The sequence below is a fragment of the Chrysemys picta genome, chromosome 11, assembly GCF_011386835.1.
Source record: "Chrysemys picta bellii isolate R12L10 chromosome 11, ASM1138683v2, whole genome shotgun sequence".
In the NCBI taxonomy this organism is placed as follows: domain Eukaryota; kingdom Metazoa; phylum Chordata; order Testudines; family Emydidae; genus Chrysemys; species Chrysemys picta.
The window spans coordinates 34,445,886-34,470,405 of record NC_088801.1 but is presented as its reverse complement, the minus strand read 5'-3'; the positions used below and the strand labels follow the sequence as shown (position 1 = coordinate 34,470,405).

General features: G+C 41.1%; 1 protein-coding gene across 5 annotated transcripts in view; it reads left to right on the top strand.

Moving 5' to 3' along the window:
- Positions 1–24,520, top strand: part of FIGN (fidgetin, microtubule severing factor) — a 111,696-nt gene that overhangs the window by 46,695 nt on the left and 40,481 nt on the right. The window contains exon 3 of one of the 5 annotated variants that reach the window (XM_065561773.1): positions 17,636–18,216. The exons of 2 other annotated variants lie outside the window; for them this stretch is intronic. Coding sequence is in view for 1 of the 3 variants with exons in the window: in XM_008178440.4 (XP_008176662.1) it covers positions 18,782–18,833 (52 nt within the window). In the remaining 2 variants the exon portion in view is untranslated. Of the gene's footprint in view, positions 1–17,635; positions 18,217–18,244; positions 18,834–21,845; positions 23,242–24,520 lie in introns of those variants that run through there. 2 more of the 5 variants (XM_008178440.4, XM_008178443.4) reach the window with 2 other exon arrangements.

The window sequence follows — 24,520 nt, the reverse complement described above, 5'->3', positions numbered from 1 at the left end:
GCTTATGGTGAGGGGCAAATGAGTGGGAATGGATTGGAGTCTGCCTGGATCCTAGTAGTGACCATGTACACAGGTGTAGTAATTGCAGTAGTTTTTAATTTCTATTTTCATGTGCTAGAGCAGTAGTGGGCAATCTGCGGCCCACGGGCTGCAAGACAGTTTGTTTACATTGACTGCCCACAGCTCCCAGAGGCCGTGGTTCATTGTTCCTGCCAATGGGAGCTGCAGGAAGCGGTGCGGCCCGCAGGGACATGCTGTCCACCACTTCCTGCAGCCGCCATTGGCCGGGAACGGCAACCGCGGCCACTGGGAGCTGTGGGCTGCCATGCTTGCGGACTGTCAATATAAACAAACTGTCTCGCGGCCCACCAGCGGATTACCCTGACGGGCCCACCACTGTGCTAAAGCTAGAAAATGTAGCTTTGGAAGAAAATAGATATAGATGCCTCTCTAGAGTAGCTTTAAGAAAACAAAACTAATGTTCTTATAAGGGAAATTATTCCCTGACTTATAGAAATTTGGGAAAAAATAAGTTTCCATTTTTCCACTTAAAACTAAAATGTAGATACTATGTAAACCTATAATGATTCTGCTAACTAGCATTCATTGGTCCAGGTGCTAAGGCCCTGATTTGATCCTCTAACAAGCTCAACACAGGCAGAACTCATTGCTGCTTAGTTCTAAGTTTTTGAATTTTGTTTTTCTTTCATATTGATCCTCTAAGTGTTGAGAGAGGAACAGTAAATGCTTTTATTTCTCTGTAGCCATGTTAAATTCAATTTCTATTAGAAAAATTAGAAAACAAGAATATAGAAAAAATAAACATCAACATCAGTTTAATTTTTTCATTATTATTTTCTGTTTTTTCTTTTAGAGGCTACCTGTCTATATCACTGGGAGTGTGGGGGTGAGGGAAGGAGGGTTCAAATACTCCTGTTCATGAGCGAGATCTATCTATCTATCTAAATCTAAATTACTCCACTTCTGTAGCTTCTTTTCTCAAGGCATTTCACATTAATTAATTAACTAACCCTTAAAACATCTGTTATCCCGCAGATGGAGTCAAGGCACAAGAGATTGTGGCACACATTTCAAAAATACCCTTCATCTTGTGTTTCAAAGATCCTAAGTATCTAACCCAGGACAACCCAGGCCTGACTCAGTGCTTGCCTAGAATAAGGTATTTTTGAAGTTTGTTAGCCAACACTCTTTAACCTTTCACAAACTTTAGCGTGGACAGGGCAAAAGTTGTATTTTAACATTTCTACCAGTTAATGTGAACTTCAGAGAGGTTGTCTATACCAGTTAATATGGCTTGTCTATACCAGTTAAAACGTGTTGCTTAAAATGTTGGAGCTAGCATGTTTTAAAAACACATCTTTCATCTTAGTCTAGACAAGCCCTCAAAGAATTACTGAGCTCCCACTGGCTTTGCTTTACTAGGGGAAAAAAGTGCTTGTTCTTACCACAAGTTAGCATATGAGGTAAATAACAAAGTAAAATCCTAGTGAATACAAGACAGTTTGTAACTTTTCCATGTGTTAGAAGGTTATGGACACAAAAGCTACAAACTGCCCTTGTCTTCACTAGGATTTTGTTTTGGTGTTGATTACCACATTAGTTAACAATGAGTATGTGCGCACCTTTTTTTCTTGGTTGAAGACTCTGCCATTGAGGTCAAGAGGACCTCTGGATGCTCCGCACTCCTGATTATCAAACCCAAGGCATATAAAGCTGATATATATTTCTTAAACCTTTTACTTTTTGTTATATCTTTTCTCAAAGGATAACTAGAATGTGTATGTTAAGAGCATTCAGGAATGAAGCTTGTAAATTAAAATGTACTGTTATTAATATAAAAGTTTTAGTGGGGAAAAGAGGACTTGTTGCCAAGAATCAGTATCAATAGAGGGTTTTTTCCTATGCATTTAATGTGACCATTCTTAGATTTTTTTTTTTTTTTGGTTTTAAAATTGAAGGTTTTTATAAGGTGCTGTAGCTATTCAGTCAGACCACTTCCATAAGAAACATTCATCTTGGACACTTACTGAACTGTTGGTATTATTTTGTAGGAAACTGATTTAAAGTGAACTAGAAAATGTCCAAACCATCAAAATGTGGGATGACTTGGGAAAGTTAAATATATTTATTGAAATGCTAACTTAAAAAAAGAAAAAAAGTGGTAATTTTAAAAAATATATTTTAAAAATCCACGTATTATAAGCAACAAAGCAAAACCGTAGTCCTTTATGTGTCCAATAAAGACTGTGTAGCTACTGACACTTCCTTATTGTACTGCCAAAACAACTACGGAGGGCTCGGTATATATTTATTTGGCTTTCTAACATACTAAAAGGATGATAAAACTGTTATAAATGTGTGTATGCTGGTGTGGAGGAGGTTGGTTCACACTAGATTATCAGAGAAGGACTACTAGCCAAATAGCCAGAACACTTGGGGTGACAAGACATTTTTACAACAGGTATATAAATATTAAGTATCTAGTTGGCTTCAGTGTCAGACTTTGATAGGGGTTGTTTTAAAAAATAGTATACTGCATATCAGTCTTCAGGAAGACTGTGCTAATATTTTTTCTTTAGAGACTGAAATGTGCAGGCAATTGAACTAGAAGTAGATCGATCGCTTTTTTTAAATTTTACATGACTTCTTGAGGCTGTGTCCATGATGCAGGTAGAGCATATGTAATTTTTAAACAAAGTAAGAGATCATCTTACTGTAGCTTGGTTTGTTTAAACAGTTAACCCAGTCAGGTAGAGTACAGGGAAAGATAAAACAGATTAGTATTTGTATGTTGCTTTGTACTTTTCAGGGGAAACTCAAGCTGTAGAACTAGCTGTGCTAGTAAAACCAGATAAAATATTTACATTTCCTGGTATTTTTACAATGACTTCTATTGCTTTAAATTATTTTTGTGTCCTGCTGTGTAAGTCATTGTCAGGGTATGCATTGTACAACTCCCAGTGACCTACTCAAGCATAAAAAGGAAACTTATTTATGTGCATTCTACCATGTGTTGGATATAAGTGAATATGAATGTGTGTGCAAAATTCATGTTAAGTAATAGAAAACTGCTCTCACATGCTTTATGAGGAAAAATCCTTGTATACCGTGTTCTTCAAGAGACACCATCAACTTGAAAATATTTCCTTCTGAAAATGTTTGTACCTACTATGATTATAAGCAACACAAAAGATTACTATAACTGAAAGTTCTAGAGATTTTAAAAGGCACACTTTTCTAAATTTGTTCACCTTGTGAATGTGATGTTATTTTGGATCAAGTCCTAATCCCAATGAAGTCAATAGCAAACCTGCCATTAAGTTCAGTGGCCCCAGGGCTGCACCCTTTAGTTATTGTCAGTTTTGCAGACAGTTAGCCATACTTCCTAGCATGATGTCTTTTCTTTTCATCTGCACTGGATGGACCTCACATACATACAAGCTCTTTCCCATGCTCTACAGAAAGTTGTTTGCCAGTAACAGTGGCAAAATTGTAGGTCTCAGATAGGTGTGTGTACAGGGAGTGAAAAGGATGTTTGGTGGCGTTGCTTTCAAGACTTTTCTAGTATCAAGAGAAGCAGAAAACCCTTTCCGTTCTTTTACAGGTGTTCTTTAAAGAAGTAAAATTCAGGACATGCCATTCTTAAACTGATAGTTATTTTAATTATGTAATTTTTAAAAGTTCAAGATGACCATATCTCTTTAATGTTCTTATTCAAGGACACATAAATAACTTGGATTGCGATGTCCCATTTTCAATACAATGTTATAAATAACACAGTGTTTCTCAAACTGGGGTCGCCGCTTGTGTAGGGAAAGCCCCTGGCGGGCCGAGCCGGTTTGTTTTCCGGCCCCGTCCGCAGGTCCGGCTGATGGCGGCTCCCACTGGCCACGGTTCGCCCTTACAGTAAGTCCCCTGGCCCACGCCGCTTCCCATTGGCCTGGAGCAGCGAACTGTGGCCAGTGGGAGCCGCGATCAGCCAGACCTGCGGACGGGGCAGGTAAACAAACCGGCCCGGCCCGCCAGGGGCTTTCCTTATACAAGCGGCGACCCCAGTTAGAGAAACACTGAAATAACATGTATCCATCATAAGAAACTCATAAAAATTGGGTTATTGCTTAAAAAAAAAAGAATTTGGATATCCCCCCCACCCCCCATCTCAACAGCATCTGTGCTGATGATGTGCATCTTAAAGCCATCAGACACCTTCAATGTTATCCTGTCAACGGCAATAGTTTCTGTTCCCACTGATACCCATGGGATTGGGCCCAGAAAGAAGGAATCTTAATTGTCAACAAACTCAATTGTCTGAGATAACACAGGCATTTCCATTTTGTGGCTGAACTTTGAAGCTGAATTATGTAAAGAAGCCCATGGTGCAGAACTGTAATTGCAATCTACCTGTGTTCTGAACTCTGCAAATGGCGGCTACTTGTCCCGAGCACAGGGAACTGTTTTGGGGAGTGAAGAGAAAGCTACATGTCTGTACTAGGTCTGGCTGCAACAAAGCCAGTGTCCTGGTATATTAGAATGCCTCTCAATTGTTGTACATTGTGAAGTGAATATTTGTTCTGCTCTTCATTCTGATGTACTAGAGTAACTGCACAATTGCACATACTTTTCTAAAGAGTACCACAATGGGAAATTTTCTCAAGCTCAGGGGCCTCAGGAGAGGATAAGTTAATGTTGCAATATCTCCTTGAAACCCTATTTTTACTTTTCTTTTTTTTTTACCTTTCAAGAATGCTTCCCCTCTACACATCTGCTTCAGCAGCCCAGTAAAGAGTTGGTACTGACTGCTTATGTAATTTTTATGAAATAGCATGAGTACAGTATTTTTGCTTCATAAAAATTATATCCATGGTAGGAAGGAGCCATGAAATCCAGCAAACAGGAGTTTAATACAAACTTCTTTTAAAAGCTAAACTTGTGATTAATTCAATGACACTTCAAGTGCTACATAATTGACCATTTGGCCAAGATAATACCACAAATTTCCTGTAGCTTTATGTGAAATTTGGAGCCATGTCATTCCAACTGGCAGCAAAAAGCACATCTACCTAAACACATGCTAAGTTACACCCTGGTGGTGCTTTCAACATCACTGAAGTTACACCAAATACAAGTTGATATAGAATTTAGCCCAGAAAGTTACTTTTCAACTTCAGCTCCTTTCCACTGACATCCATCTCTAGTATGCACATGTAGAAATGTAGGATTAACTCCACAAGCCTGCAAGTATGAGGAAAACCATCGGCTTTCATAGCTCTTTAGTGCTCCGTTACCTTGAGGTTATTGCTTAAAATCAGATATTTTTTGATCTTTTAAAAAATGAAATCACAAATAAAGCACCCAACAGAAAATGACAGCAAAGTAGCAAATACATGAGGCATCCAGAAATGTTCATTTGAACAGGCTCATCTGAAAAGATCAATTTGTGGAGAGATTTTAAATAACGTGAAATATATGGCCAATGTCATTCAATTCAGCTAATTTTACTGTTTTGATCATCTCTAGACACACCGATACTTGTGAAGATTACATACCAACACGAGAGGGTTGGCATGGCATAAAATACTCTGGGTTACAAGGTCTTTCATTGACTCGATCAGATTGACCTTTATGATCCATAAAGCAGTGTGATGCATAAAATGACAGAGGAGTCTAGAGGATCGCTGGCTATCACTGAAGAATTAATCATGATAGTAGAGAAGAAACTGAAAGCCCTCACTTAACATGCAGTAGAGTTAACAACCTTGGTATTGTAGTCCTCTAAATCTTTCTCAAGGAAGATAAGAGTCAGCTGTAGGTTACAACTACTCTTGGAAGCAGAAGAAATAGGGCTGGCTGCATTTTTTCTTTGCCCTTCCCAAGAGGACACAAAAGTCTTGACAAACTGATTCATGGCAATGTTGAAGCCCATCTAGAGCAGAAGGTTTCTAGCCTTGTGGCTGTTAAGTGAGCCATAAGCTAATATTGATACTTTGCAAAATTACCCTCTAGTTTCAGTTTTAAATAAAGCAGATATGACCTTACATTCAAAGCAGTGATGCTGGTGTTGGTTGTCCATCTGTTTCCCCCCCCCCCCCTTTGCTAAACATGACTCCCATTAATCTACTTATGTTGTACTACTGTCTGAACCTTCAGCTCCTGTTTCTCATAGAGTTAAAGTCAGAAGGGACCACTAGATCATCTAGTCTGACCTTCTGTATGTCATAGGCCACCACCAACACCCAGCACCCTCACACTAAACCCAACAACCGAAATGAGACGAAAGTATTGCAACCCACAGGAGTCTAGATTAGTATGTGCCACAAGTGGAGAATAGGAGGGACCAAGGTGCACCTGCTGTTACTTGCGCAAGTATTAAAAGAGCAAATGTAATTCAGTGTAAGTATCTTTGCTCAGCAGTGCTAAGGAAGTATTTCTCCTCCCAGTGTCAGGGTGCGGGCTAGGAAACCCTGAGCCAGCCCTCTGTCACACCAGCTCCAATCAGGAACAGGGAATTGGAGCTGGCTGAGTGAGCCCAGGCCTAAGTGGCAAATGGGGAACAGCTGCCAGCCTCGTTAGCTGGGGGCTACATAAAGGCTGGCAGGAAGGAAGCCAGTGGGAGAAGCTAGGGAATTAGAGGCTGTGCTCCCCTGCTGGCTGTAGAACCTAGCAGTCCTTAACGCTGTCTGCCGCTACAAGGTAGTGGGAACTTGTACTATAAATAAAGAGCATGGGTGGTTTGTGAGTGCAGAAGTGTCAGAAGATAGAGGGGCCCACCTGCACCCTATTACACTCCTCAGAAAGAATATGGTGTTTGAGTCAGGAAAGCCATGTGTATATGTCTTTAAAAAAGTGTATGAGTTAAAAAGCATTTAGTGGCATAAGTTCCATCAACTCTTGTCAAAAAAATAATTTAACTTGAAATTAAATTAAACGTTGACTCTTCAAATAATTGTCCATTATCCAGTTTTGATCATTTGTAGGAATCTTGACACCTACTGTTCTCTGTACTTTTTTTTATTATGGAAGTGTCTGAAGACACTGAGGACATAGCCTTTGACTACAGAATGCTTTGGGCAGATCTTCTGTTAGAATATCTACCTGAAGGCTAAGTGGATGAAGAGGTTGGAGGTTACACTTCGCTCACTTGCAGGTTCCTTTTTTTAGTTCAGCCTTGAATGTCTTATTTTCCCTCCCTAGGGTGTTTTCTCATAGGGCACTGCTATACAGAACCCACTCACTGTATGTGTCTGTCACACACTGGAAGGCTTATCATAGTCCCACAGGCTCCCATCCTACAAGACTTTCTTGTTTTGAAACCTGGTTTTGGAGACAAGGTCTTCATAGTTAGGGTGCCAGAGAAGACTTACAGATTTCTTGACTGGAAGATAACAGACTGTATAAGCAGGGAAGGGAGGAGAAAGAGTAGGAATACTCTGAATGCTGATTAGTTGTCATCCTGCTTATCAGAACAAATGAGGAGGAGGAACCGGTTGTCTGCATTGTTTCAAGCAAACCACAGCAAGCAAACTGCTGGCAAATGGGAATATAATTTGCCTTGCTTTTCTTCATAAAACTCCCACCGTGCAATTGATCTATTTTTGTCTACAGATAAAAAGCTTAGCAAATATATACCTGTGTGTAAACTGATGTGCACCCGAGGTCATTTACAGTGATGACATGCAATGAGTTCTTTGATTTCAGTGATAGTGATCATTGTCTAGTTACCACAAGCTGGTGCAGCATGGTGTGTAAAATTGCTTGCCATGTCATGCCAGCTGGGAAAATAATGTGTTTCAGTATTGTACAAAGTGTGTGTGTGTGTGTGTGTGTAAGTTTAAAAATATATATAAGGCCTTTATATTATGGCTGGTTGAGTTTTGTTGATAAGCCAATTACAATATTTTTAAGAACTATACTAGGAACATGAACTATTCTGTTCTATTATACTGTGATAATATGTACCAGCAGACATTGCTTCTTGCTGAGGTATTTGCACACTTAAAGACAGCACAAGTGCTTGTACCTCTATTCTTTGTGTATCCAGAAATGTATGCTAAACAGGGTGACGGAGAAGGAGCATTTAGATAGTAGATAGTTTTACTTATGGGCTTTCTTTACACATAAAACTTACCATATGTAAGATCACATGATGCAGAAGATGTTAATATAAAAACAATTGGAGCCCAGAAAACAAATGGGTATTGTTGGTGAATAATGTAAGAATTATGATGTGAAAATGCCTCTTGGGCAAAGACAGTTGAGCAACAGGGGAAAGATTTAAAGAATCTTTTTCCCTAACAACAAAATCTGAACCTGTGGAAGCTAATAAAAATTGACTTCTAATTAGAGATTTATAAGCAGCAAAGCACCTTGCTTAAAAAAAACAGACACTTGGACTTAACACAGCACTGATTTGTAGCCACCCAACTAGATAAAAGAACATGAGAACTGGATCCAAAATCAGCATGTTTGCTTTTAAATTTTACCTGATATATTGCCAAAAAAAAAATGATAGTGTGGTGTTATGTTCCATCACTTCAGCAACTGATGAATGCCAGGTGATCGCTAAATGTAAAGGACTACGTATGTATTTTTAGAGTATTCTAAAATGACTGTGGTGCACCCAAGCAAATCAGACTGGTTTTGCTGATACCAGGTTTGCTGTCCATCAAAATTACCTTGTTCTGTATATCGCTACTTTATAGTTCATCAACATTGTGACTGTCCTTTGTGTCAGTGCATCCTTTACAAGGGCCAAGCATAGTGGGACATATCTTAGTGCAGAAGGGAGCATCTTCTATCTGACAAAGAGTCCTGTGGCACCTTATAGACTAACAGACGTATTGAAGAATAAGCTTTCGTGAGTGAATACCCACTTCGTCAGATGCCTGACGGAGTGGGTATTCACCCACGAAAGCTTATGCTCTAATACGTCTGTTAGTCTATAAGGTGCCACAGGACTCTTAGTCTGGATCTGTAAAAAGCAACAAACACGGCTACCCCTCTGATACTCTTCTATCAGACTGGCTCAACCGTCATGGTGCCCAGAGCTTCTGGAGGTACAATGTCACTTGGAGTCTCCATTGGAGCAGTAGAACTCCAATCTGTCTCCATCATGGCTCTGTGACTGTATGCCATAACTGAGTCCAACAAATATGAGAACTACAATAGCTGATCTACCGGGTCTGCATGCTTCACCAGACAGAGACTTGTCCTGTCATTTTCAGAATATGCTGGGTGAGCTCAGGGCAGAGTGATAGCCGTAAATTAGAAATGGGGTCTGCTTTTATTAAAGATCACACAACGGTGCTAAATATTGTATTGTGCAAATGCAAGCTTGTGTATATGTAAATGCTATGGCCAATGTAGTTTTCCCCAATATTTCAACACACCGTGTTACACTGAATTAAGTTATGTTAATACTACTGTTGGCGTAAGTCATATAATCTATTGTGCTGATGGAAGAACATTATATCAGTTAAACAGTAATTACAGAATATAGCTCAGGTGGTAAGTGGGATTGGTGAATGGGGGAGTGCACTTCAGTGAGCTCCCTGATCCCCCACCACCCCATGAGTTCCTTTGTGATTTTTCCCTTGAGTACCGGGCTGACCTGTTGAGTGTCAGTCATATACTTGATTTGAGCCATGTATCTTTTAGTGAAAATAGGTCCCTTTTGCAAAGCCAAGAGCCACATTCCTTACTCTTCTGTGACTGTGGGTGATGACATCACCTGCAGATGAGAAAACAAATCATCCCAAATTTGGGTCGTGGCAGAAATTAATTTTAATTTATTTAGTTTTTAAAAACAAAATTTAAAACCAGGGACCAAAAGTATGCATGCACTTTACATTTGCACACACATTCTGTAACTAATATACAGTCTCAAGCAGTGAAATTATTTTTTATTAAATACTAAAACTTCTTACTGTCCCTTTTAACACTTTCAAAATAATTATTTCTTCTGTTCAGATTACCTTTATTGTTTTTAAAGAGGGAGTACTTAGCAGATTCATACTCTAATCATTGCTAAACTGTAATTGAAACCCTATAAAAGTACATTGGACAGCAACAGTGATGTGAAATAAATTCATTAAAATCAGTGTTATTCAATGAATACTAATTGAAGTATTAATGCTTGGATCAGGTTTTTCCCTGTTTGTGATTATTCAGCTTGTTGGAACTTGCTGGCTGATGTATGTCTCCCTGTTGATGAAAGCCCTTTCTACATCCTGATTTGTTGGGCAATATTTTATCCTTGTAGCTTGCACACCAAGAGGATAATATTATGGATTTTTTTATAAAATAATGTGGGAATTCTTCATAATAGATTTACTTTTTTTCAATTTTGTTTGCTTAGTCATTTGTCTTAGTGAAAATAACAGTGCACCCTATTGGACCATAGGCCCTTGCTGAAGCTGAAAGGTTTCTCTGTTTTGAGGCCCACATTTACGTTTGTTAATTTCTTGTATTGTCTGAAGAAACGTTGGTATCTAGGTGGGAAACTATTTTCTGATGTGAATTTGTTTTTGTTTGGTTTTTTTACTCCACTAGCAATCACTAGCTTCAAAAAATCAGACTTTACCAAACTCAGAGAACTAGTAGGTAAGATCCCATGGGAAGAAAATCAAAGGGAAAAAGTAGCTCAGGAGAGCTGGCAGTTTCACAAGGAGACAATATGAAGGCACAACTGCAAACAGTCATAATGAAAAGGAAAAATAGGAAGAACGGTAAGAGGCCAATATGGCTCCATCTGGAGCTCTTTAAAAACCTGCAAATCAAAAAGAAATCCTCCAAAAAGTAGACAAATGGCTAAGGAGGAGTACAAAAGAATAGCACAAACATGTAGGAACATAATCGGAAAGGCTAAGGCACAAAATGAGTTACACCTACCAAGGGACATAAAAGGCAATAAGAAGAGAATCTTTAAATATATTAGGGGCAAGAGAAAGATGAAGGAAAATGTAGGTGCTCTACTTAGGAGGGAAGGCGAGCTAATAACTGGTGACATTAAGAAAGAAGAGGTGTTTAATGCCTATTTTGCTTCAGTCTTCACTAAAAAGTTTAGTAGTGACCAAATACTCAACAGAATTAATATTAACAAAGGAGAAGGAATGGAAGCCAAAATAGGGAAAGGTTAGGTTAAAGAATATTTATATAAGTTTGATGTATTCAAGTTGGCAGGGCCTGTTAAAATTCATCCTAGGTTACTGAAGGTACTAGCTAAAGCTATCTCAGAATCATCAGCAATTACCTTTGAGAACTCCTGGAGGATGGGTGAGGTCCCTGAAGACTGGGGAAGGGTAAAAAGAGTACCTCTTTTTAAGAAGGGGAACAAAGAGAATCTGGGGAATTATAGACTGGCCACACTAACTTTGATAACTGGAAAGATACTGGAACAAATTTTTAAACACTCAATTTGTAAGTATCTAAAAGATAATAGGGTAATAAGGAATAGCCAGTATGGATTTGTACAGAACAAATAATCCCAAACCAACCTAATTTCCTTCTTTGTCAGCATTATTGGTCTAGTAGATAGCAGGGAAGCAGTAGATTCGTTATATCTTGATTTTTAGTAAGGTTTTGACACAGTCCCACATGACATTCTCATAAGCAAACTAGGTAAATGTGGTCTAGATGAAATTACTATAAAATGGGCACACAACTTCTTGAAGTGTACTCAAAAAGTAGTTATCAATGGTTCTCTGTCAAACTGGGAGGGCATATCTAATAGGGTCCCGCAGGGGTCAGTTCTGGGTCTGATACTATTCAATATTTTCATTCATGGCTTGGATAATAGAGTAGAGAGCTATGTTTATAAAAACTGCAGATCACACCTAGCTGGAAGGGGTTAAAAACACTTTGGAGGACAGAATTAGAATTCAAAACGACCTTGACAAATTGGAGAATTTCTCTGAATTCAACAAGATGCAATTCAATAAAGACAAGTGTAAAGTACTTCACTTAGGAAGGAAAAATCAAATGTACAACTACAAAATGAGGAATAAGTGGGTAGGTGATAGTACCTGGAAAGGGTCTGGGGTTTATAGTGAATCACAGATGGAATACGAGTCAACAATGTTATGCAAGAAAGAAAATCTGCAAGAAAGGCTAATATCCTGAAGTGTATTAACAGGAGTGTCCTATTTAAGACACAAGAGGGAATTGTTCCACTCTTCTTGGCACCAGTGAGGCCTCAGCTGGAGTACTGTGTACAGTTTTGGGTGCCACACTTCAGGAAAGGTGGACAAATTGTAGGGAGGGTCCAGAGAAGAGCAACAAAAATGATAAAAGCTTTAGAAAACCTGACCTATGAGGAAAGGTTAAAAAAACTGGTCATGTTTAGTCTTGAGAAAAGAGGACTGAGGCGACCTGCTAACAGACTTCAAATATATTAAGAGATGCTATAAAGAGGACTTTGATCAATTGTTCTCTATGTCCAGTGAAGGTAGGACAAGAAGTAGTGGACTTAATGTGCAGCAAGGGAGGTTTAGGTTCGATATTAGGAAAAACTTTCTAACTATAAGGGTCGTTAAGCTCTGGAATAGGCTTCCAAGGGAGGTTGTGGAATCCCCATCCCTGGACGTTTTTAAAAACAGGTTGGACACAAACCTGTCAGGGATGATCTAGGTTTACTTTGTCCTGCCACAGAGGAGGGGGCTGGACTTGATGACTTCTTGAGGTCCCTTCCAGCCCTCCAGTTCTATTATTCTGTGGTTATTTTAATAGCAAACTAAAGAAAAGTAATCCATAAAACAGTTATATAATTTTCTCTGCTACAGCTATTAGTTATGCCTGAGTTATAAAATCCAGTAGTGTCAGGAACAGGTGTTTTCCAGTGCTTTTGTCTTACTCTGAGTGGAGGGGGGGAGTAAGTAGGGGAGAAAAAGGGGACAGAAAAATACAAGAGACTATCTTTCTATTATGACTTTGTATTTCTTGTACAGCGTTTCTTGTATTTTTCGGTCTATACTTTGATATTGCACGTAGAACTGCTACACACCCAGTGTGTGTATGTAGTTACAATAGCTATTTTTGTAACTATAGTGCAGGTAAAATATGATCTCCTGTCCTAAAAATTTAACCAACACTGTCCAGGAAGTGCAAAAGAGTATGGAATTGAAATGTGTCCCTGGAGTGGGAGTGGCAGCTCACCAGCAGGGCACGGGCAAATGATCAGTTATTTTCTGATTGTCATACAAAAGCTAGAGTTCATATTTCTGGGACCTTTGCGGAAACCCTTACAATATGAGTTGCAGTATGCTATGAGGCACAAGCTGCTGCAGTACTTATAGTGTACACATGGTGTACGAAGGCACTTTAGCATACTATGGATATTGAATAGGGATAGTGTGTCTATGTCTTTTAAATAACATGGCAGCCGTTGACTTTGTATGTTGACTTCCAATTTATTGTCTAGGATTATTTATATATTTTGAGCTGGGCTTTGGTTTTTAATTGGTGCCTTTGTACATCTCAGAGGTAAATTATTAATATTCTTTTCTTCCTCGTGTACTTGTTGCTATTGTTATTATTTATTTTTATTGCAGTAGCACATACAGGTACCGTCTGAGATCGAGGTCCCATTCAGTGAGGCACTGTATAGACACTTTGTAAGAGACTGTCCCTGCTCAAAAGAGTTTACAATCTTTTCCCCACCCTTTTTAGTCTGTTGAGAAAGTAATATTATCCCCATGCTACAGATGGGGAACTCAGGCACAAAAGAGATTGAGTTGCTTAAATTTACACAGGAAGTCTGCAGCAATACTGTGAATTGAACACCTGAATCCCAGTCCTGACCTTCCACCATAAGGCCATCTTTTGTCTCAGGACAGTAGACACAAAATCTCTTATATAACGCCCCTCCCCCATCCTCTTAAGATTGGTATCTCCACCTAGTGGTTGAAGTACAGTAGACATATGTAAAGCCCAGTCCTCTGGCTCCATGCAAGGCAGGTTCCTCAGAGCTAGTCCTGCTTTCTAGAGGTGTTTGGCTTTTTCTCACCCTGTCCTTTCAACTCTAGCAGCAGTTCTGATAAGAAGAGGGCCATTTGGTGGTATTTCAGGGGTACCAGGTAATTCACCTATCTTGAGTACTTTCTCAGAACTACCAGCTATTGAAGCCTATGGCTCAGATCAAAGGGGGGCTTCAGCTCCATGTGCCTGCAGCCACTTCACCATTTGACAGCAGCACTGGGAACAGCCATCAAAGATGTTCTGGTGCTGATTTGCCTAAGCAGAATATGTCTTATGGGAATTCACAACCAGTTTTCTCCTGCTACTTCTTCAGGACTTGGCTAAACCTGACAGCAGACTCCAAGGAACAGGTCAATTAGAGAGGAAGGACATGAACAAGATGCAAGACTGCTGCAAATGTTTTAAGGAGGGCAAAAATAGCAAAGTCCAGGATCTTTCCTGCTCTGAGCCTGGCCCCCCACTGCCTCTCCATATCCATCTTCACAGAGGCCAGCTAGGGTTTGTTGTTCTAGAGACAGATTTGTTACTTAAACAACCTCTTTGACTCTCACAACCACCTGCACCCAAATCCTCAGGCAAAACACCTGTGGTCCTGAATTCTCATAGAACCAAACCTCACTCCCTTTCTCTTTAGGAAGACTAAGTTTTAGGGGCACTAGTGGCCACAGTTCCTTTGTTTAATTTCTGAAAGCTCAATGCCCCTTCAACCTTCTTCATCCGCCTCAAGATAACTATCAAAGAAAGAGAGTCCTAAAAATCCTCTTCTTCTTGTGAGGACTGACTATCCCCCACAAACTCTCTGGCCTCAGATGTCTGACTCTCTCTTATCTCACCTTTATCCTATTGGATGAAGTTGATGTGTGGGTCTTATTCACTGTACCTTTAAAGTAACAGAACCTTCCTCCCAGCCCAGTACCCTCTCCAAATGGAATGAAGGAAGAAAGGCAAACCGGTCTTTCCTAAGCTAGAATAAGGCAGGATTTTTCCCCTCTTCCTCGGTTGCTACTCTAGAGTTGGAGACTGCTTGATGGTAATGGCCAGATTGCTTCTTGCTTGACCAAATCAGTCATTAGCTGCAGTAATTCACCAAACTGAGCCAACATGGCAATGTCATTGACACATTTGAGGTCTCAAAGAAAAATGGTGTTCAGCTCAATGCCACAGATGGCCTCCAACTCTAGATTTCAGTTACAACTCTAGTTTTCCATCAAGCAGTCTCCAGCGCCAGATGGCAACTAGCTCAATATTAACCTGTCCAGGTTGGATATTGAGCAGATGGCAACTGTCAAATAACTTGGGACGTGTCATAGTGTTGGAGGATGTTTGAAAGACACGGATCCTCCTATAGCAGCAGCTGCCACCATGTTATGGGCCTCTCTGGAGATGTTGTGACATCAAGCTTTCCACAAAGCTGCAGCTCTATGGAACCACAGTTATAGCAACATTATTGCATGGCATTGAAATGTGGGTGCCGAGGAAGGGTGAAGAGTGGTTGATTGATGTTTTTGATTCTCATTGTCTTCATCAGCAGCTCCCTATTAAGCGGCAGGACAAAATCTGCAATTAGGATATTGGTAGCCAAACCCAGCAACTGCCTCCATCAGCACTGTTTCGGTTTCAGCAGCATTCCGATACAGACATATAATTAGGAAGACCAATGAGTTCTGAAGGACGTTCACCAAGGAATTTCACCAGATGTTCAGCAATCACATTGTCACCAAAAGCTTCCATGGCACAGATCACCAATGATGGACATAGGCCCAACATCCAGCCAAACCATCTTAAAGCCTAGGGATCAATCTAGGTGGTGCATGATGTGCAAGGAGGCATTATGTCCCTTTGGGATTTTCCTTGATGAAAACAATGGGCTAGTTCTCTCACGATAGAGGCCACTGGTTGCAGTTCCTGTGGATGAAAGGTTCTTATGCTTTGTATTCAACATTCTTTGTGGACGACATAAGTTGGTTTTTGCCTGGTATGAATTTCGCAGTGTACAAGGCACATGGAGTCTCTTGCCTTTCCAATTCAGGATATAGCTCTATAGGATTATTTTTGCTCTTCCAGCCTCAATGAGGTCTGTCTCCACATTATGATTCACTTAGCTCACCAAAGCTATCAGTGCTTTGCAATCAGACACGATCAATAACAATTTCAGCAATGCCCTTTGGTCTTGTGTGTTTTCACAAAGTGGATGCAATCCTGATAGTCAGGGAACCCAGATTTCTGTGTTAAAGGCTCAGTCATGAAGCAACTGCTCCTCGATCCAGCAGAACTATCTAGGTCATGGAGAACCATGGTTTGGCCGTCGATTATCGAAAATGCTTCTTAAGCTTGTTGCAAGAGCTCCAATCAGGAGGCTGGTTAAGCAATGGAGCCTCACATGTTTCTGTAAGTCAGAAGCCCACAAACTGTAAGGCGAGCCCCCCTAGGGGGTGCTGAAGAACGTTTGGAGGGTGCGGTAGGGCCCGGACCAGCTCCCACAGGAGGGGGGGAAAGAGCGTCACCTGGCTCTGCACCCGTCCCCTGGCTGGGGCTCTGCTCCCAGCCCTGCCCCAACCTTGGCCCCGGCCCCAGATCTGGCCCCAGCTGCGGTTCCCTTGCCCCCGTTGCACCCCCCGGAGCCATGGCTGGGGGGGGGGACGACCCTGAAAAGTTTGGGGATCACTGCAGTAAGTCTTCAGCAAGACCCTCATTTTTAGGCAGAAAAGCTTCCCTTTATTTTCTCACCCCTCAAGATGGCCGTCCTTTTGGCAATAACTGGCAGGAAGAGTGAGCACACTGGCAGTTACTGTCTATTAAAACAAAGTATTTGAAATTATTTCCTGATGATGTTTAGTTCTTATGCCAGCTCCAGGATGTCTTACCGATTTTTTTTTTTTGAACCACAGCCCTCCACACCCTAGTAACTCCACTTCATGCTTCTGAATGTGGCCAGAGCACAGAATAAAATCTTGTATATAACAACTGAGAAGAAGCTTGATGCTGTTTTACATGGGGGACTTGAGAAAGGGTACAAAGCTTATAAATCTACTATTTTTTTGATGGATAATGTAAGCCATTATTCAGGCCTATAAGTTGTTCAGTAGAGACCACTCTACAATAATTAGGATTTACTCCACCAGGTGTGTCCCTTCCTCATGAGCGGATGAGCTTAGGGTATCTTGCAATGTGATTTGCCATGTATCAACTTGATCTTCAGTGCGTTTTGGATTAAAGATCTTCTAGTCTTCAGATGCTTGTACTAAAGGGCTTGACTATGTGTTCTGTCCTTGTTGTGTCTAATTTTCCGCTTCCATTTATTGAAGATGTTTGTTAATGCTTTCGCTATTTCCCATACCAGACTGACAGGGCAGGAAGTACCCAGGTGGAAGAAAGATAGAATTGGTTTCTTTACCTGTAATTTTATCAGCAGCAGGCAGGTACCTGCTGCACAATCAGAATCCACTTGTGCTTATCTAAGAATTCTCTAAGCCTTATTGGCTTGAAAAGGCAAGAGAATAACATGTGGGGGCTGAATAAGAGACATTGATCTAGCAAAACATTTTAGTTGTTTATTTTACTATGTGGTGGGTGGGGAGAAGGAGATAAAGAGAGACTTGTATTTTCCTGCTTTTTGGTAATATTTTTCTAATGTTGTTCTTAGTCTTTTATGTATCCTCAGCTATAGCAGTATGCCTGAGCTGTAAATGTGTCAAGAGTCATCAGGCGACTCCAGAAATCAGCTTTGGGGCTAGGGGGAGAATTCATGAGGGTCTGGTGTCTACCTCCAAAGCATGGAATGAAGGCAAAAGGTAGGCCTTGTCTCACAAATGGACTGAGAACACTGTCCAGTTGAAAATTACAGGTAAGGAAACAAACTTTACTGTTTAATAAAGGATGTTATGAGGATGCCTACTGCTGTTTGCAAAGGGCAATAGTGGCAGGGAATGAAAGCAAACCAAAACATCCACACAATAAGAACTGATCACTCTCCCAAAGTCTCATTTTGGCTTCAGCTAGTCAGATCTTTTCCACCTGCTGGCAGAACACAGTCTATAGGAAGTTTCAGAGAGGAGGAAAAAAAGGAGGATGTTTTGTCATCTTGCTGGAAGGAAGAACTGTAAATGATTCCTCTGTTTTGTGTTTTAGTTGTTGGTCATCATTGATTCACCTCTTCTACAACATTGAATCAGCACTTCTGAAAACAGAACCTGCAGAGCAGTTAATTGGTTTTAGAAATCCCAGGTTAGTTTACTGGAAAAGAGCCAGATCAGTGGTAGCTAAAGAAGATGTGCAGAAGGATGGATGTGTGCAACTGTTTTTAACAATGTACATATAAAACTGAGGGCAAACAAGAGGGAGATGAGGAAAAGAAAGGGAAAGTGAAGGTTGAGCATGCTTCTTTTTAGAAATTCTCTGCCTGTGTACAGCTGGCTAGTGGAGACAGTGCAATTCTGAAAACAGCCTTTTGCAGAGGGATTGCAGAAAAACTATCAACTGAGAAGATGCCAGAAATTCTGCAGCTGTTTCCTGTGCCATGAATCTGGACTGATGAAATTGGATTTCTAGGTGATTCAGCACATGTGGCTTTTCTGGAGTCATTCAGTCATTGGGACCTTTTTATTTTTTTGTTAAATAACTTGATTTATTTTCCTGTTTCTCTGATCAAGTTTGTAAGTATACTTTTGTAATGATTTACTATCCTTTCTTGGTCTTTTGTCCTGTCTCATATTTTATGTCTTGGAGCCTTAGTGCCTTTTGTCCTTGGCGGGGATCAGCTTCTTTCATTTTTGATCACTGGTCCTAGGACATGCTTGGAGAAGTTTCTACTGGTGCCACCAAAACATCTCTGGTGCTAGCAGGTATCACATCTTTACATCACACCATTCTGACTGCCATCTTGCTTTTTTCCACTTCTCAGATTATTTTAGCAATGAGCATCTCACACTTTAGCAGCTTTAGCAATGGACACTGTTAAAAAGAGTGATGTTTTATCCTGGTTGAAAACTGGAGAACTCAGCTCTGGCTTGTCTTTGGCAAAGTGCTTCTCCTGCCACAGTCTTATTACCAGGCTATATTTTGCCCATATAGTAGGACTAGCTTTCACGGGGACACAGGTGTAATCATCCCTCACCACTGCCCTGGGGATCGCTGCAGTGCTGTGGGCACCAACTTTTGTTGAAACAGTTCCTGGTAGTGCCTTGTACACCCTGGCTCAGGCAAACTAGGAACTTCAGCACTTGGTGGGCCTCAAAGAGCTTTCCAAAGGTCTATAGCCACCACACTCCTCCCAGGCTACTACTTGGAGCATCATTTCAGGGCATCTCAGTAATACTTAGAACATTCAGATGCAAATCAGCCCAACTGTTTACCTTTAAGGTTTCATTCACTGCTGATCTAGAACTAATTAGTTCCAGTTTAACATGGGAGTTAGAGTGAGAAAAGGGCCAGGAGGAGAGTAAGTCAATCACACCTCCAGTAACCACCAAAGATCAGTGGTATTAATCCATGTGATGATGTTTCTGAGCAGTAACAAGTCCACAAGGACAGTGTGATGAATCTGTTGCTGCTCTTTCCCTCTTGCACAGGAGGGATATAGGTCTCCAGAGGGAAGGTTTGGTGGCAGTTGGTGAGGAGTGTCACAAACAGAGTGTGAGGCGTGACCTGGGAGGAGCCTCCATCCTTGTGCCCGTCTCACAAACATGGCTCCTTTGAAATCTTTTGTGGGTCCCTGCTGCACACTGATCAGCCCGAGGCTCTGTCTACATCCCCACTATATATGATCTTGTCTCTGCCATGAGTTTCTGCTCCCCAGTGCCCCTTTTGCCTTGGCACCTCCACCTAAGGAGGTATTTTCCTCACTCTGCAGGGCTCTCCCCCTTCCACAGACACCATTTTCCCCCAAGTTCATTCTTCAAGGGTCCAGACCCATCAGTTGTATGCCGTTTCCCCACACGTGAAACACTCAGGGATCTACCCCTTCTGGTCCAAACCTCCCAGTGATCACACCAATAGATGAGGCACTCAGATCTTCAGCTTCCAAGTTTCCCAGAGTCTGTGTTCTTATTGGGGCAATACCTCTAACGTGGCTCATCCCCCCCCACTTCAATAAAAGGATGAAACCCTTAAGAGCCCCCCCGTCCTTGTCCCTTCTTGAGTCATATAACAAGTGGAGTTCCGCTGAGCGTCTCCCCCACTTCTTCTGTGCTCCATAGAGCCGAGACAATCTAAAAAGCACAATTTACATGGGGCAAACACTTTTTATGTACCCCACTCACCACCAGGCAAAATATTCCCTCCATTGGGCCTCACACTTCACAGGCTTCGAACCCCTCTTTTCTGCTTTAAACCTGTGCCCCTGACACTGTTCATCTTCAGAAACTTCAGGAGTTACTGCTACTGCTCCTCAAGCAATATCGAGAACACAAGACTTGGTAGTAATGGAGGACTTTAATTACCCAGATATATGTTGTAAAGTATTTGGCAAAACACAACATTTCTAGTAAGCTGGGGACAACTTTACACTTCAGCAAGTGGAGGAAGTAACCAGGGAGATGGCTATTTTAGACTTGATTCTGACCAATGGGGAGGAATTGGTAGCGAATCTGAAGGCAGAAGGCAATTTGCGTAAAAGTGACCATGAAATGACTGATTTCATGATTCTAAGGAAAGGAAGGAATGAGAGCAGCACAATAAGGACAATAGACTTCAAAAAAGCAGACTTTTGCAAAGTCGGAGAACTGTTAGTTCTATTCCCCGGGGAAGAAAATCTAAGGGAAAAAGTTGTTCAGGAAAGCTGGCAATTTCTCAAGGCAACAATATTGAAGGCACAACTGTAAATTATCATGATGTGAAGAAAAGATAGGAAGAAAAGCAAGAGGCCAGTATGGGTCCATCAGTAGCTCTTTAATTACCTGAAAATCAAAAAAGAATCCTAAAAGAGTGGAAACATGGACAAAATGCTAAAGAGGAGTATGAAAGAAGGATGTAGGGACAAAATCAGAAAGGTAAAGCACAAAATGAGTTACACCTAGCAATGGACATACAAAGCAATAAGAAGAGGATCTTTAAATACACTAGGAGCAAGAGAAGGAAAGTGTAGGTCCTCTACTTAGCATTAAAGGAGAACTAATAACTGATGACATCAAGAAGGCTGAGGTGTTTAACCTTTTTAGTGAAGACTGAAGCAAAATATACATTAATGGTGACCAGATACTCAACATAATTTATATTTAAAACAAGGGGGAAGGAACACAAACCACAATAGGGAAAGAACAGGTTAAAATTGTTTAGATAAGTTAGATATATTCAGGTTGGCAAGATGATGGAGTGGGCGGGGGGTTGACCAGTTACTTCATTATCTGGAAAGATACTGGGGCAAATCATTAAACAATGCGCTTGTAAGCACTTAGGAGATGAAAGGTTTATGAGGAATAGCCAAAGCAGATTTTTCAAAAACAAGTCATGCCAAACCAAACTAATTTCCTTCTTTGACAGGGTTACTGGCCTAGTGGATAAGGCAGAATCAGTAGAAGTGATATAGCTTGATTTTAATAAAGCTTTTGACACAGTCCCAGATGATGTTCTCATAAGCAGTCTAGATGCGGTCTAGATGAAATTACTATAAAGTGGGCGCTCAACTGCTTGAAAGACCGTACTCAAAGAGTAGTTCTCTGGTTCGCTGACAGACGGTGAGGGTGTATCTAATGTGGTCCTGCAGGGGTCAGTCTTGGGTCTGGTACTACACCTCTACCTCGATATAACGCTGTCCTCGGGAGCCAAAAAATCTTACCGCGTTATAGGTGAAACCGCGTTATATTGAACTTGCTTTGATCCACTGGAGTGCACAGCCGCCCCCCCCCACCCTTTCCTGGAGCACTGCTTTACCGCGTTATATCCAAATTCGTGTTATATCGGGTCACGTTATATTGAGGTAGTGGTATGTTCAATATTTTCATTGATGAGTTGGATAATAAAGTGAAGAGTGGGCTTATAAAATTTGAAGATGACACCAAGCTGGGAAGGGCTGCAAGCATTTTGGAGGACAGGATTAGAATTCAAAATTACCTTAATAAAATGGAGAATTGCTCTGAATCCAACAAGATGAAATTCAATAAAGAAAAGTCCAAAATATTCCAGGAAGGAAGGAAAAATCAAAGGCACAACTACAACATGGGGAATAACTGGCTAGATTGTAGTACTGCTGAAAAGGCTGTAGGGCAGGGGTTCTCAAACTAGGGGTTGGGACCCCTCAGGGGGTTGCAAAGTTATTACATGGAAGGTCACAAGCAGTTAGCCTCCACCCCAAGCCCCTCTTCGCCTCCAGCATTTATAATGGTGTTGAATATATTTAAAAGGGTTTTTAATTTATAAGGGGGGTCGCACTCAGAGGCTTGCTATGTGAAAGGGGTCACCAGTACAGAAGTTTGAGAATCACTGCTTTAGGGGTTAGAATGGATCACAGATTGAATGCGAATCAACAATATGATGCAGTTGCAAAAAAGGCTAATATCATCGTTAACAGGCGTGTTATATGTAAGACATGGGGAGGTAATTGTTCAACCCTACTCAGCACTGGTGAGGCCTCAGCTGGAGTACTGTGCCCTCTTCTGGGCACCACACTTTAGGAAAGATGTGGACAAATTGGAGAGAGCCCAGAGGAGACCAACAAAAATGATAAAAGTTATAGAAAATCTCACCGGTGAGGAAAGGTTTAAAAAACTGGGCATGTTTAGTCTTAAGTAAAGAAGAGTTGGGGGACCTGACAAGTCTTCAAATATGTTAAGGGCTGTTAGAAAGAGGACAGTGATCGATTGTTCTCATGTCCATTGAAAAATAGGAAAGACATAATGGGTTTAATTTGCAGCAAGGGAGATTTTGGTTAGATATTAGGATAAACTTCTAACTATTAGGGCAGCTAAGAACTGGAATAGGCTTCCAAAAGAGTTTGTGGAATCCCCATCATTGGATTTTTTTTTTTAAATAACAGGATGGACAAACCCCTGTCAGGGATGGTCTAGGTTACTTGGTCCTGCCTCATCTCAGGACTTGACTTCTTGAGGACCCTGTAAGCCCTACATTTCTATGATTGAATGCTTAGCTCCAGTTGCACCTCATGCTGCTTCTGTCATCTGGCTCCCAGCAGAAACTGGAATGGAATCTCCTGAGATTGCTACCATCCCTCAAGGCACCAGCTTGGGGTGAACCTTCCTTCCTCAAAGCAGGCTTCTTCATACTTTGGCTTCGTCGATTCCTGAACACCCAAACTAGGTGGGGTATTAGTCAAACCCCGGCTTCAACTTTCTTTTTCCTTGGTACCAAGGATCTGCCTCACTTGTGCCAGGGGTCGATTGAGATGCCCTAATGACTCACTGCCATGTCTGCAGTCAGTCAGAGACTATTTTAGTGTCCAACTTAACAAACCAACCAACAAACCAGGTCTTAAGCTCACCCTTCAGATCTCTCCCTGCCCTCCCTCCCAGGGGCCTCAGACAGTCCTGCTGCTCCTGCTTCCTGCTACACACACTCAGCTAGTTCCTTCCCACAGCCAGTCCTGTTCCCTTCCAGCTCTGTTCTTTCTTAAGCTCCCTCAGATCCTTTATAGCCCAATTGTAGCCCCTGACCTCTTTACTGGCCCAACTGGGAGCACCTGCTCTAGCACAGGGGAGCTGGATGTACTTTTTGGTTATGGAGTCAGCCACCTTGTGACACCCCCATATGCATTCGTTGAAACACTTTTAAACAGGTGATGGAAGGCGCCTGTTGATCCCTTATAAACATCCCATTTTTATGTTCAACTTACTTCCTTTTGCATTGTTCTAGGACTACCAGTTCCAAGGTTACAAAAAGTATATATGCCTTTTTGGTGTTTGAAATTCAACTGTAATTATCCCATTATGGAGGAGTGGGAAATGTGACTGTAAAAGACTTTGTCAATGAGCATCCTGTATTTTATACTTTCATTTTATAAGCAAAGACTCTTGAAAGGGTCATTGTGGTGTAGTTGTCCTCCCGCTTTACTGCACACCAATTCAAGGAACTCTATTCTGGCTTTAGGGTAGACATATCCTAACAGAAAGTCCACAAATGTCTGTAATGATTTATTCTTCTCCCACCCTTACCTCCAACCCCCTTTGGTGCTTGATATGTGCAGAATGAACTCTCTAGAATCAGGTACTTGATAGCCTTGAGCATCTCTTTGTTCTCTAAGGTTTTGTACTGAACTGATTTACTGCTTATTTTTCCCAGTGATTTTTATTGTATTGCCATTAATAGTTTTACTTCTTATTCTGTTCCTCTTTAGTATGGCATGTTATACATCTTGACTCTGAGCTCTTAGTGTATTTATTCTCAACATTAGCTACTAAGTTAACATGTGCCATCCCCAAAGGGACTCTGCCATCTCCAGTTGTTTCTAAGACCATCTCCATATTGCTGGGAGCAGGGACAGTACCCACAGACATATAGGGCTAGTTTCTTACCTGGTGTAAATTGGCATACGACTATAGTGAAGCTATGCTGATTTGCACAGCTGAGAGACTCATGCCCA